The sequence below is a fragment of the Filicampus tigris genome, chromosome 2, assembly GCF_054856515.1.
Source record: "Filicampus tigris isolate MCC_2025a chromosome 2, RoL_Ftig_1.0, whole genome shotgun sequence".
Classification (NCBI taxonomy): domain Eukaryota; kingdom Metazoa; phylum Chordata; class Actinopteri; order Syngnathiformes; family Syngnathidae; genus Filicampus; species Filicampus tigris.
The window spans coordinates 5,298,441-5,312,228 of NC_141218.1; the positions used below are offsets into that span (position 1 = coordinate 5,298,441).

The window sequence follows — 13,788 nt, forward strand, 5'->3', positions numbered from 1 at the left end:
GATGGAAGCAGCCAAGTAATAGAGTACAAATACTCAGCCATGAGTTCGGGTGGCACACTGTCAAGTGAACGGAAGGGGCGGGGCTCCGCTTGAAAAATATTTCACGCTGCAATGTCATCGCGAATGCAAACGTGTGAGCTGTGATTCTATTCTAATCGCAGTAGATTTATTAAACGGCAGCAGCAGGTTTAAATCTCAGCGGATTACATGGAATGCCCAAGGAGAAGTGAGGGGGAGGGGCACAGGAGGGTCAGCGAGGATTGCGTAATGGAGTGTGCTTGGGGTGACGCACTTCACCGGTCAGCAATGACAAGTCACCCCCCCCATAAAAAGTGAGTTGTAAACTCAAACATATTACCTTCGATGCTTAATCAATTGGGGGGCAGTCTTTTTAAAAAAATTTTTTTATTACATTTGACAAGATTAAACTGCAGATGTTACTCATTTTTTTTGGACTATGTCTGAGTGGCGGCCTTAATACGAATCTTCTCATGAAAAGCAGGTTAATCCCTCATGCCCTAACAAATTGTTCCCTTCAAAACAGGAGTCAAACTCAAGGCCCGGTGGCAAGAGCCGGCCCGCCACGGCTTATGATTTCAAATTCATTTTGTTGTAATAAACATGTGCATTTGCAATTAAATGATTACATAAAGTATTTATGATATTCATAGTCATAAAAGCTCTTTGCGGTAAACCTGAACCATGACGTTTCCCATGATAAAAGTGAATTTAACAGCCCTGATTGTAGACCATGACTATGAACGAATCACGGTGTAGTGTGTATAGTAAGTATAGTTGCAAAAACTATTCATTTCCAAGATACAATCAAGTTTCCTTGACTTCAAAAGGACATCGGTGTTGCCAGAGTCATCACTGAACTTGATTGTGGAAATGCTCCACATGAAAAGCTTGCCAAGATCTCCATCTGTCGGATGACTTTGACAAATGCCTGTTCGTCTTTTCTGTTTTCAGAGTGTGCTGTGAGCCATCTGCCACATCAAGCCATCTAAAGTACAAACATGCAAATGCACTCACGCTATTTCTCTTTAAAATACTAGTATTGGATTAAAATGTGATCATTATAATTTCCATACCTCATTAAATGTTAAAAAATATTTTTTTTGTTTTAATCTGTACTTTGTATTCCTTACTTTGTAAAAATAAGCGTTAACAATTACCGCAACAGATTAAAAAAGCAAGATCTTCCTATACACCGGCTTGAATGATTTGAGAACGATTCATGGCGAATGCCAGAAAAAAAACTCATGCTTTTGGCATTAAAGAAATATCCATCCAATCTGACAAAACACATACATACGTGAGGTGTATCTATTCAGTAATCATTTAATTTAGCATTTTATTTCGTTTTTTGATGATGACTCTTGAGCTAAAGTTAGATAATTAGTAAAAGCATTCTGCATATAATTAAGAGCAAGCATTTTACTGATGTACAACATGCACAAGTTGAATCAGAACGCCACATTTTTTTACACAAGCGCCTGCAAAAGAGCCATGTAGTACATAGTCACCGCCAGTAGGGGGCAAAACAACAACTGGCACGAAGGCGCTATGCCTTCCACATCCGCCTTCGTCCTTCCTCTTCCGGTCACGGCGATAGCAGGTATGGCGGCCACGGAAACTCTGTTAAACCGCCGATTGCAAATCCGTTTTAATCTGCTGCACATATGTGTTTACAATCGACTTCACGATACAGTGATATTAAGAGCATCTCCACCCTCTTGTTTGTGTGATAATTTTTCTGTTCGGCGGCCCGTACGTTTTATTGTCGATGAAATACATCGTGAGGCCGCTGCCGGTTCACATCATTGAGCGTTCACTGAAGCTACTAGTCATTATTGACGAAAACGTGTCAAGGCGCATTTTTGCTTCAAATGACTCCTTCCAGGGCGTGTTCCCGTGGCTGTGCGTGTGACATTTGTTACGCTGACGAACGCGCTCGCCATTTTAACGCTAGCGTTTTGTTTTGGCAGCTGGAAAATGGTGCAGCGCCTGACTTACCGACGTAGGTTGTCCTACAACACGGCGTCCAACAAGACCAGACTGTAGGTGCTCGCGGCGCCCGAGTGTTTTCGGCCGCTTGTGCAGCTGTGTAACGCCAGCCTGCTGTGTTTTGCAGGTCCCGGACGCCTGGTAACCGCATCGTGTACCTGTACACCAAGAAGACGGGCAAAGCCCCCAAATCAGCATGTGGCATCTGCCCGGGAAGACTTCGCGGAGTAAGTGGAAGGACGCGTGCCAGAGCTGCTGCATGACTTCTTCAGGTTCTTATTTGTTTTGCGTGATCTTCCCAGATCCGGGCTGTGAGACCTCAGGTTCTCATGAGGCTCTCCAAGACCAAGAAGCACGTCAGCAGGGCTTACGGAGGCGCCATGTGCGCCAAGTGTGTGCGTGACAGGTAAAAAGGAGCACAGCTTAGAGACGGGAAATAAAATGTTTGTTTTATTTTAAAAACATCTCACCTTTCTTTAGGATCAAGCGCGCTTTTCTGATCGAGGAGCAGAAGATCGTCGTCAAGGTGCTCAAGGCGCAAGCACAGAGCCAGAAGTCCAAGTAAAATGTCTGTTTGTAGTGCCACAATAAAAAAACAAAAACACAAAATGATTGTATATGTTGTACTCATTTTATCAAGTTGACCACTTGACAAAGTCGTAGAACAGTGTGCCTCGTGGGCTCCCTCTCGTGGTACTTGAACAACACTAAGTACTGATTTTCAATACATGTATAGGGACATTATTGTGGCAAAACCATTTACAAATGCGTACTGTATTTCAATCCACAAATGTAAAAAGAATCCGTATCCGTAAATACAGTAATAAATGCGTAACGAAAATTTACAAATTCGTAATTGAAGTCACAAACGCTATTGTAAATCCACAATTGTGTAACTGAAGTCACAAATGTGTGACAAAAATCTGCTAATGCGTACATTGATTTGTATGTGCAAACACATGGTTAAATGTGGACAGAGATGTGTATGTGGGTGATCTGTAAACACTGGGCTTCTTGATTGGCTGTATTTGTACATTTGTGCCTTCAGTTACGGATTTGTAGATTCTCTGCGCATTTGTGACTGTTTAGGGATACGGATTCTTTTTACACATTTGTGGATTGAAATACGTATTTGTAAATGGCTTTACTACAATAATAACCCCATACACGTGCATTTGTGAAAAACATTTTTGGTTGGTACTAAAAAAGCTTGAAAACCGCTGTTATAAAATATCCACCAATGTCTTATTGTTTCATTGCTGTTTGCCAGTTGCCAACAGAATAACTTTAACATTGGCCTTGCATATTTTGTAATTTTTAATGAAATGTGTTATGAACTACAGCAGTTGTCAAACTAGGGGGCCTTAAAATCATTTTCAAGTAGTGGTGGGCGATATGGCAAAAATATATCACAAGTTTTTTTTAAATCACGATCATGATTTTATTATGATTCTTTTTTTTTTACATAGTTTTTTTAGACTAATTTGCACATTTTTTACCATTTTCCTCACGTTAAACATATAAAACATTTCAAATGTATGTAAAACTCTAAAAGAAAAAAATCACATTTTAAGCCAGCTAAGCTTTCTGAACAGGTTTCAATTTGAATAGTGCCAATTTTTATCAAAATGTGCAGTGAATGTAAACATAAAAGGTAACATAACGTAAACATAAAAACACAGCTCGTAACGCGGATCCAGTACTTTGAAGAGTCTTTTAAACCCCTCGTTTTCTCCTGTTTTAATGGGAATCATGTCTTCAGCAAGATAATAAGTGACTGCCTCAGTTACTTTACACTGCTTGCTTGTTTTTTCAATTGGAGTGCCCGTGTTAAATGAATGTTACCGTGGGTTGTGTTAGCTCGGAGCTAGAGCGGCTCCCTCTGGCTACCATGTGTCTGATCGCCGTTTGCTTTGGCTGTCGGCGTAGTTTTTGGGAGAAAGACCCAGCGCGATTTGCGGCAGTGGCAGCGGTCGAGGCAGCCTTTACGTCACCTCCGCTAATACCACGACCGCTGCCTCAATCGAGGCAGCTGCCTTTACGCCACTTCCGCTTATACGACGACCGCTGCCACAATCGAGGCAGCTGCCTTTGCATTTCCTCCTTCTGCCGCGAGATGTCGCAACTCCATTCGACCTGCTGCCGCTACCTTTTACCCAATCCACGGCATCGAACGTTTTTATGAACGGCTTCTTTTTGTTCGTATGTGTTTATAAACGACTTATTTTTGTTAGTGCTCTATATACACGATTAAAATTTATAGAGGTATAATACAAAATACCCGCTGCAGTCAATTTATGAAATATTTTCTCCTCTTCGTGGTGGACTTTGTACGCTTTTAGTCTGTACAATACAATACAATACAATTTTATTTATATAGCGCATTTCATAACAGCTAGAGCTGTAACAAAGCACTTTACAAACATCCATCCATCCATCCATTATCTGTACCGCTTCTCCTCACAAGGGTCGCGGGGCGTGCTGGAGCCTATCCCAGCTGTCTTTGGGCAGTAGGCGGGGGACACCCTGAACTGGTTGCCAGCCAATCGCAGGGCACACAGAGACAAACATCCGCACTCACAATCACACCTAGGGGCAATTTAGAGTATCCAATCAACTTACCATGCATGTTTTTGGAATGTGGGAGGAAACCGGAGTGCCCGGAGAAAACCCACGCAGGCACGGGGAGAACATGCAAACTCCACACAGGGAGGCCGGAGCCGGGATCGAACCCACGACCTCTGAACTGTGAGGCGGACGTGCTAACCAGTCGACCACCGTGCCGCCCCACTTTACAAACAATACAATAAATAGAACAAAAACAATAAAAGGCTGTGATACATGTATTAATAAATATAGACATAAATAATATATAAATATAAATAACATATAAATAATGAAGCCAATAAATTGCCTGCACTTGCATTAGCACTTTCTCTCAGGACTCCAGTTGACCTGCTTCTGCCGCTACAGTTTCCGATTCCACCGCATCGTTTATGTTTATTAACAACTTCTCTGTGTTAGTGCTCACTGCTCAATATACACTTTATTAGTGAGCATACAACCAAATACCACTTGCATCAAATGTTTGGCATGTGTTTTTCTTTTTGTTTTGGACTTTGTACCTCATGTAGCCTGTACTATATCTTTTTCTTTCTTTTTTTTATAGATTAAAAAAAATGTCTGGCTGAGCCTTTTGTCTGTGTTACTATTTATTTATTTCTTCAATGGAGAGGCATAGAGAGCGGCGTTGGTGGCAAGGCTGCTGCAACGTCACTTTCTTATGCCCCGACCATATCTGAGGTCACTTCCTGTCGGCCATTATCCAACTGCCACTACGCAGCCAAAAAATGAATAAATAAAACTAGTGGCAGCTGCCTAATGGCCGCCAGGAAATGCAACGCCACTTTCTCTTATGCCCCAACCATATATGGAGTCATTTCCTAAAGTCCAACCCTAATTTTTAAAATAATTTCTCCTTTTTGTGGTGGACTTTGTTCGATGTTAGTCTGTACTATTGGTTTATGTATTTAATTCATTTATTTATGTATTTATTTATTACTTGTACTGGGTTGTCTGTTATTGGTGATTTAATTATTACTTTACAATTTATATTGATCGTGTAAGTCTCTTTGGACCTGAAGACTTTAAGATGCTGTGGCAGCCGCCTGCACCTGCATTCCCACTTTATCTCAGGACTCCAATCGACCTGCTGCTACTACAGTTTCTGCTTCCACGGCAGTATTTGTGTTTATAAACGACTTCTCTGTGTCAGTCCTCACTGCTCAATATTCACTTTATTAGAGTATAAAAGCATTCAACCAAATACCAGTTGCATTAAATGTTTAACGTGTTTTTCTTTTTGTTTTGGACTTTGTACACAAGTAGCCTGTATTATGCCTTTTCTTTCTTTCTTTTTTAAATTCTTTATTAACAATTTTTAATTAACAAATTGGACATCACGTGCCATAACTTCACACAGAAGACAAATAAAACAAAACAGACAGCACATTTAAATAAGTAAGTAAAAATAGAATGTAAAAACAAACAAACAAAAATTAAATAAGTAAACATAGAAAATCCCAGGGGCCCTAAATAAAAACCAAGACACATTGAACACAATTTCACAGTTTTAACAGCTTTCTTATTTTTACAACAAGATATAGAACGTAAGTATCTCCATCTCTTTCAACAACCCACAAAATATGGGTTGCAACTACAGACGCATCAGGTATAAGCCTAATTGACGTAAGAGCTGCCTCGCGGTGGAATAACGCACATGCTGTTGAACATGATGAAATGATCAACTGGACTTTTTTTTTTTATATTATATCTGTATTTGCAAGTAATCTCGATGTTAAACTCTTTAGGACCGAAGACGCTTCATACTCAACAGTAAAGTAAAAAACAAAAAAATAAATGAATAAATAATAGTCAAACCAGTACAAGTAAGAAATAAAAAATGAAATAAAAGTACAATAATAATATCCATCCAAACATCCATTATCTGAACTGCTTGTCCTCAAGAGGGTCGACAGGAGTTCTGAGACAAAGTGCAAATGCAGGTGCAGGCAGCTGCCACAACATCTTCAAGAATTCAGGTCCAAAGATACTTACACGATCAATACAAATAGTGAAGTAATAATTAAATAACCAATAAGAGTCAACCCAGTACAAGTAACAAATCAATAAATACATAAATAATGAATTAAACATTTGTACATTTGTGCGTGCATACAGCATTTCTCGGTGGCAATGATGATACATAAATAGTTTAACTTTTATTTAAGGGTGTCCCCTGCCTACTGCCCGAAGACAGCTGGGATTGGCTCCAGCACGCCCGCGACCCTTGTGAGGATAAGCGGTAAAGATAATGGATGGATGGATAACCCAATCTCATTTGGTTAAACTCATTTCTATTAAAGAGGTAATGAATGCATAAAGTCAAACGCCAAATAAAACTTTTTTTTTCTTCGCAAAAGAACCGAAAGAAACGTCACTCACTTGACTTCCGGGACACGTCACCAAATGCTTCCGAGACGTCAGGCAGCAACAGCAGCAAGCGGAACATCAAACTTCGTCTTGGCCCTGTGGCGACGTGATGGAGACTTTGTACAGCATCCCGTTCAGTGTGCTCGAATGCCCCAACGTGAAGCTGAAGAAGCCCTCTTGGTTGCATATGCCGTCGGCCATGAGCGTCTATGCGCTCGTCATCCTTTCCTACTTTCTCATCACCGGAGGTGAGTCGCTCACTCCACCGACAGGCGACACGACACGTTGCAGCATACTATTCACGTTCAAAGATTAGATGAAGCCACCGCAAGTGCCGTCGAGCGTGTTGATTTTGCCTTAAAACGTTAAAAGGAACCAGGCTAGCCGAGCTAGCGTTAGCCGACAATTGGAGCAATTAAACGTTAAGAGGAAGCCGCTGAAAATGTGTAGGCAAGCCTTCACTCGTTTCACTGGCTTGTCGACATTTTTATAGATTGAATTTAATCGATAGTTAACTCAGCTTAATGGAAAAGAGTTTGCATACTATTTGGGCTTGTCGTTATTGACGCCAAAACGGTCGCACAATTATGACGTCAGCGCGTGGTCGAGCTGCAATAAATATTGAAAAATGGCTGTATTTGTATAATATACAAAAAAAAAATAAGAAAAATGGCGTAATTTCCATCCATGTTGTGATTTTGGTCTTTTTTCTATTTAAAAGATTTATTTTTAAAACTTTATTTAAAAGACCAGGTCAGACAAAACCGATTTTACAATGGTGACCTGGCCAAGAAGGCATCAAGTTAAACATAGTCGTAAAGCATAAATCATAAACAACACATACAACCAGGGAGACATCAAAACAGTGTGAAATTGTCAAAATGACACAATATGGGTAGTTTGTGGAATGCATCTATAGCTGGACCGTAAAGCTTGAACGACGATATAGCCCAGCATAATTTACTGTATATGTTCATCTACTGGGCCACGAGCCTCGTGAGGATAAACGGTTTGGATGATGGATGGATTTTTACCTACTGAACCACTGTGTTTTAATATTGGTTGTAATGATAAATGAAGATGTAAGGTTTTTTTTTTTTTTTTGAGGGACTACTGGTGTAAAAAGCTTGTTGATGGTGACCTATTTTTAGTGGCTATTTTTATTGTTTTTTTTTCCTGCCAGGGATCATCTATGACGTGATCGTGGAGCCGCCAAGCGTGGGCTCGATGACGGATGAGCACGGACACCAGCGGCCGGTGGCATTTCTGGCGTACAGGTGAGCGCATGGCCCACGTTGGGACGATGACGCAAATGATGCCAGCGCGTTTTGTGCCTTTTGCAGGGTGAACGGCCAGTACATCATGGAGGGCCTGGCGTCCAGCTTCCTGTTCACCATGGGAGGCCTGGGCTTCATCATCTTGGACCGCTCCAATGCGCCCAACATCCCCAAGCTCAACCGCTTCCTGCTGCTCTTCATCGGCTTCGTCAGCGTCATCCTCAGCTTCTTCATGGCCCGAGTTTTCATGCGCATGAAGTTGCCGTAAGTCTCTGACAACTTTGACTGTTTGCAGCCATTCCAGTCCTGTTTGGCTCACTCCTTATTTTTTTATTTGTTATTTTTTTTTTTCTCTCTCTCACTAGGGGATACCTCATGGGATAAATTCAACTGTGGGTGACCATTCATCTGGACTGAAAGCACTGATTTTGCTGTAGAAATTAAGTGCGATCAACTACCAGCAATGTAAATGAAGCATGAACTGGGATTTTTTTTTTTTTTAATTTTTTGTTACAAAGTCCTGAAATAAAGGTGTTTTGAGAAGTTGGTGGAAGTTGATTGAGGAAAAATCCAGAACTAAATAGCTCACTAGAACAACGCACCTTTGCTTAATGCTGCATTTAATGCCTATAAAGCTTTCATTCACTTCATCGATGGTGAGAAAGAAGCATGAAAATCACTCACAAATACATTTTAAGAGGAAAATATTGCACGAGTCATACCTTCAAATCTGTGAATTAAATATGGTAAAATGCTAATTACTGCTCTTCCGACCCCATCTTTCCAAAAAAAAAAAGCTGTCGGGTGGCATTTGCCTCCTAATATGCTGAGTGGGCATCCCAGTGTTCCTTGCTTAAGCGTCCCTTTACCCTGATGTCCTTAAATTTCTCGTCAAGATTAACTCATTCAGCACCAGCAAGCCAGGACGTTGCGCATATTAACTTGCAGTTCAGATTTTGCATCCTTGACTGGATCAAGTCCTAAAAATAACAGCTATATATACACAAGCAAGCTTCGGCTTTCAAGTGGTCCTCCTTTGTTTCCAGCAGCACGCTTGCTCGGTCACATGATGTCTTGACACTTTCTTGACTGTGCACCGAGCTGCTGTGACGATGATGCAATGTGTGTTTAAACAGCGCCACCTTAATTAAGCAAACAAAGAAAAAATGATGCCAGCATTAACTATTTTAAGTTTTCTCACTGCTCTTGTGATGATGTACCATATCATATTGAAGCCAGGGTTGTTTATAGCAGTGTTTTTCAAACTTTTTTGAGTCAAGGCACATTTAATTCATTGAAAAAATCCTGCGGCACACCAGCAGCTGAAATTGTGAAAAAAAGCTTAGTTTAACAATATAAGTGTTATATTGTTGATATAAGCATTTTTTAACATTGAAGAATGACGTTATATTATAACGTCTTGAACAGGAATTGAATAAACCCAAAGTAAAAAGTATTTTATAATGTTACATATTGATACTTACTGAGTGTGAAACATGGGCCTGTTTGGATAAACATGCGTCACTAATTTGCTTGTCTCTAAACAAAGACAATTAGCTACCTGCTGGTATGGAAGAGTACTACAATGTAGTGGAGCCATGATTACGCTGCCAGGTGCTAGACCGCACAGGCACACAAATTAGCAGAGCTGGGCACTTGACCCTTTTTTGCCGGTCCGTCCGCGACCCTCCACCCTTGACCTGGGTACCCTTCCGGCCGCGACCCTCCGGCCATATTCATAAAGGTTGTTGGCCCCCGCCCCGTTTCGCCCCCCCCCCCAAAAAAAAAGCATCCGTGATTGACGTCACCGCGGGAGGGATGCTAACGGCAGAGGCTTTTCAAAGATCATTAGCTGGCTAATTTACAATTCGAACCCGCTGTGGACACGCTTCAAATGCGCCAGTAGTACTTACCCAACTGCGTGTGCTTACTTGCATTGCGAGCCCCGGGGTTGGATTTGTTGCATTGTATGTATAATTATTTTGGTCCAACAGACGGCCAGAAGTCGCAGTCAACAAGTTACTTATTTTCCACACTTCTCCTCCTTCACACTTCCTGGCCTTCAAAATAAAAGCATACCAGCAAACCACTATACACAGCAGGTTTGCTACGGCGTATTTCCGGAAGTAGGGAAGACGAGACAGAAGAAGTGCATGAACTCCACCTTGATGTGCCGGCGTCATCCTTGAGTGCTGCGCGCAGCTTGACTATACTCATGGACACAAGTTGTTTTGAAACAGTTACGTTCCAAGTCGGGGGGCGTCGCTTCAAAAAGACACCGAGATGACTAGACGATGCATTTAATTTTATTGCGAAAACGATCTGGAAGGTGGAGGCTAAGGGGGAACGTGGGTGAGTAGCTTCTTTTTACACATACGCCGGTGCTAAACTAGTTTGCTTTTCAGCAGCAACGAGCTGCGTGGTGCATTCTCACCTCTGTGTGGAAAACTGGATGTCAGCGCAACATGTGACATAATGGACCAATCAGAGCAGCAACAATTCCTGATGTGTGCGTGGCATGTGTTGCAGACCTGTCGCCAACAGCACAATGCGTCGGTCATGTGAATCAATGCGGCAGTTGTCGCTAGCGCCGATGCGGGAGTAGAAAGAAGCCTAAAAAGAAGCCTTTCACCGAGTAGGCTGAGATGAAATTTGGCCGCCTCGCGAGCACGTCACACGGATGAGGGCCGATTAGTGAGCAGGACTAAAATCCACTTCCGGATCATGCTTAGTCCAGCCCTTTTCAAAAATTTGTCAGCCCCCACCCACCGCCCCAAAAATGGGCATCCGGCCCAGGGATGGACTGCCCAGCTCTGCAAATTAGATAATTTCCCACGGCACACCTAACAACATCTCGCGGCACACACCCTTTGAAAAACACTGGTTTGTAGTATCTCTAATCCTCCCCCCCAATTCACTGTTGAAGATGTTTGTGCTACTATGGAGTTCCCATTACATATAACATTTATTTTATTGGCGTCATTGATTCTTACCATTCAGTGCGTTGGTAGTGTTCAAACCTGTGCCTGCTTCAATTTCTGTGTGTGGGGAGGGAAAATAATCTGTTAAAATGCTGAGAGTACAACGCCCGACCAAGAATTTTCAAAATTGGATGATGGCTTTAAACCAGGCCCTGTAGTTGAAACACAGCATTCTGATTAATATTGTGTTTGTGTAATATGAGTTAAGCAACAAAATCCACCCGTTTATGTCCATGTCTGGGGGAGGCCATTTTGTCACTTCTGTTGACTGAAAATGACATTGAAGTTGCTCAGGTAGCGACCAATCGTAGCTCAGCTTCAGAAAACAGTTGAAACGTTATTCAACCGACAAAATGGACGCCCCCTGAGATGGACAAAAACGTTGGATTTTGCTGCTGAACTCATATTTCATATTAATCATATTGTCTTGTTTCAGTGGGCCAGCATAGAATATATTATTGAAAAAAACATGTTTCTGTTGGCTTCCTCTAAGAGTTTTTGTGTCGAAAAAATAATGTTTTTGTGTGATATCACCTATAGAAAATCAGACTTTCAAATTTGAGTACAACACTAAGACTTGACCATTTCTTAACATATCTCCTTGACCTTTTCTATTCGTCTGCTACTTGAGGAAAACTTTCTGTATTTATGTGTTCTGGAGAATTTTTGATGTGTTTGAAGCGCAGCGGCAGCGTAAGGACTTCCCGTCGCACCTGTGAGAATGGCGTCGATTTTGCCCACCACGAAGTCGGCGTCATCGGTGCTGAAGCACATGGGGGGCTTGAACTTGAGCACGTTGCGGTGTGGCCCGTCGGCGCTCAGCAGCACGCGCTCTTCCTTCAACCTGGTTGCAAAAGGGTCAAAGGCCGTTCCGGTTGGGGCACGTTCACATCAAACGTGGACATCTCTTACCGATATATGACTTCTTGGGCCTCTGCCGTCGCCGGTGTGAGCTTGGACCTATCCCTCACGAGTTCCACGCCTACGAAAAGGCCACGACCCCTGCGGGAGGTCATACGGTTATTCCCCGCCGCCGCCAGCACACTGATTAGGACTCGCGTGTTACCTGATGTCGCCGATCAGTGGGTGCTTCTCCTTCTGTTTTTCCAGCAGGGAGATCAGGTACCCCCCGACCCGCAACGCTTTACCCTGCAGGTCCTCCTTGGCGATGACGTCCAGGACGGCCAGGCCGATGGCGGACGACACCGGGTTACCTCCGAACTGCAAACACACAAACGTTCCTATTTCCTAGTTCTGTTGTGCTGCTTCCAAAGAGAGCATGTCGGAATTTGGAAATAGAAGTAAAATATTAGGTGCTTTTTCTTGGCAGTCATTTTGAAGGCCTCATTTGCAAGGCTGTCGCTACATTGTATGCAAAGCGTGAAAATCGCTAGCAGCGATTAACCTGAAGTTTAAGTAGTACTGCTAATATTGTTTCTTAAAGGCAGCTTTTTTCAGCTGAAAATTGTCTGCTCTTCTTCTGTTTCATTTTTAGACGTTTGCCACTTTTCTGAAGAAACTCTCAAAAGACAGTTTTATATTTGCTAGTTTGTGGGCTTACTGGATTTTCAAAATAAAACTTTTAGACTCTGACGATCAAGAAAATATCTTTTGTTCATTCTGTGTGTGATGTGGTGGTTGGGGGGGCTAACTACAAGCACAAGCACAACAAAATAGACCAGTCAAGTGTACCTAATATTGTGGCACGTGAGTGTACAATCACAAAAAAGTTATGATTAATATAAATTATAATTCTGTACACAACAGAGCTAACAATCGGCTATTCAAATTCCTTAGTAGGAGTTCAGAGACCCTAAAATGGCCAAAATGTCTGCTTTCCAGTTTTATTTATTTTTTTTTTACTGCTTCCATGGGTGGTAACTGTGTGATTCCAGAATCAGAGGCTAATTTGGGTCAGCGGCATTTTGGAAAACGGTACCATTACAATGCCGTCATGAATGAATGCGCAGCGCGTGGGTCTTACTGTGTTAAAATATTCCATTCCCGACGACATGAAGGCCTCGGCCACCTCCCTGCTGGTGACAACGCAGGACATGGGGTGCCCGTTGCCAATGGGCTTGCCCATGGTGACGATATCGGGCACAAAGTCGTCGCCCTGCAGCTGGAAGGCCCAGAAGTGACTTCCGACCCGGCCGAAGCCCACCTGGACTTCGTCGACGATAAAGAGCCCGCCTGCTTTACGGACGTGCCTACGGTGGGTGACAATGTAGGATTCAGTCAAGTGCAAAGACAATGGGACAGTTTTTGGGACAGATTTCCCACGTGCACGTACTCAGCCACTTGCTGAAAGTAGCCCGCGGGTGGGATGACCTGCCCGCCGCAACTCTGCAGTGACTCTGCAATAAAAGCGGCGATCTGAAGGAAAGACGACAAGTCGGGATAATTGGACAAGCTCTTTCAATCCTCACATACTGTTCAGAGTTGAAAAGTTTGACATGTACAGCACCTTGCCTCCTTGAGTTAGCACGCGCTCGATGATATCTCGGACTTCGTTGGCGTAGGCTTTT

General features: G+C 42.6%; 3 protein-coding genes across 3 annotated transcripts in view; 2 read left to right on the top strand and 1 right to left on the bottom strand.

Annotated features, from left to right (window-relative positions):
* Positions 1 to 1,531: 1,531 nt before the first annotated feature.
* rpl34 (ribosomal protein L34) lies at positions 1,532 to 2,619 on the top strand. Its single transcript, XM_086019651.1, has 5 exons — positions 1,532 to 1,621; positions 1,992 to 2,063; positions 2,138 to 2,237; positions 2,313 to 2,416; positions 2,491 to 2,619. Exons 2-5 carry the CDS (start codon positions 1,999 to 2,001, stop codon positions 2,573 to 2,575), a joined length of 354 nt encoding a protein of 117 aa, XP_085875777.1. The 5' UTR covers positions 1,532 to 1,621; positions 1,992 to 1,998; the 3' UTR covers positions 2,576 to 2,619.
* A 4,386-nt stretch (positions 2,620 to 7,005) lies between these two features.
* ostc (oligosaccharyltransferase complex subunit) lies at positions 7,006 to 8,822 on the top strand. Its single transcript, XM_086024194.1, has 4 exons — positions 7,006 to 7,250; positions 8,186 to 8,279; positions 8,346 to 8,543; positions 8,645 to 8,822. The coding sequence occupies exons 1-4, from the start codon at positions 7,112 to 7,114 to the stop codon at positions 8,661 to 8,663; spliced, it is 450 nt and encodes a 149-aa protein (XP_085880320.1). The 5' UTR covers positions 7,006 to 7,111; the 3' UTR covers positions 8,664 to 8,822.
* Positions 8,823 to 8,882: 60 nt separating this feature from the next.
* etnppl (ethanolamine-phosphate phospho-lyase) overlaps positions 8,883 to 13,788 on the bottom strand; it is a 9,063-nt gene continuing 4,157 nt past the window's right edge. Inside the window, exons 6-13 of the mRNA XM_086024193.1 lie at positions 13,728 to 13,788; positions 13,554 to 13,636; positions 13,245 to 13,470; positions 12,327 to 12,481; positions 12,173 to 12,262; positions 11,974 to 12,104; positions 11,273 to 11,317; positions 8,883 to 9,421 (exon numbers count right to left, since the gene is read on the bottom strand). The exon at positions 13,728 to 13,788 is cut by the window's right edge and continues 56 nt beyond it. Of these exons, the coding sequence (XP_085880319.1) occupies positions 9,408 to 9,421; positions 11,273 to 11,317; positions 11,974 to 12,104; positions 12,173 to 12,262; positions 12,327 to 12,481; positions 13,245 to 13,470; positions 13,554 to 13,636; positions 13,728 to 13,788 (805 nt within the window). The 3' untranslated portion in view covers positions 8,883 to 9,407. The remainder of the gene's footprint in view (positions 9,422 to 11,272; positions 11,318 to 11,973; positions 12,105 to 12,172; positions 12,263 to 12,326; positions 12,482 to 13,244; positions 13,471 to 13,553; positions 13,637 to 13,727) is intronic.

Coding starts and splice junctions, on each gene's coding strand:
- rpl34 (XM_086019651.1), top strand. CDS start 1,999: ATGGTGCAGCGCCTGACTTACCGACGTAGGTTGTCCTACAACACGGCG. Junction 2,238..2,312: donor GCCCGGGAAGACTTCGCGGA/GTAAGTGGAAGG, acceptor TGATCTTCCCAG/ATCCGGGCTGTGAGACCTCA. Junction 2,417..2,490: donor GCCAAGTGTGTGCGTGACAG/GTAAAAAGGAGC, acceptor ACCTTTCTTTAG/GATCAAGCGCGCTTTTCTGA.
- ostc (XM_086024194.1), top strand. CDS start 7,112: ATGGAGACTTTGTACAGCATCCCGTTCAGTGTGCTCGAATGCCCCAAC. Junction 7,251..8,185: donor CTACTTTCTCATCACCGGAG/GTGAGTCGCTCA, acceptor TTTTCCTGCCAG/GGATCATCTATGACGTGATC. Junction 8,280..8,345: donor GTGGCATTTCTGGCGTACAG/GTGAGCGCATGG, acceptor TGCCTTTTGCAG/GGTGAACGGCCAGTACATCA.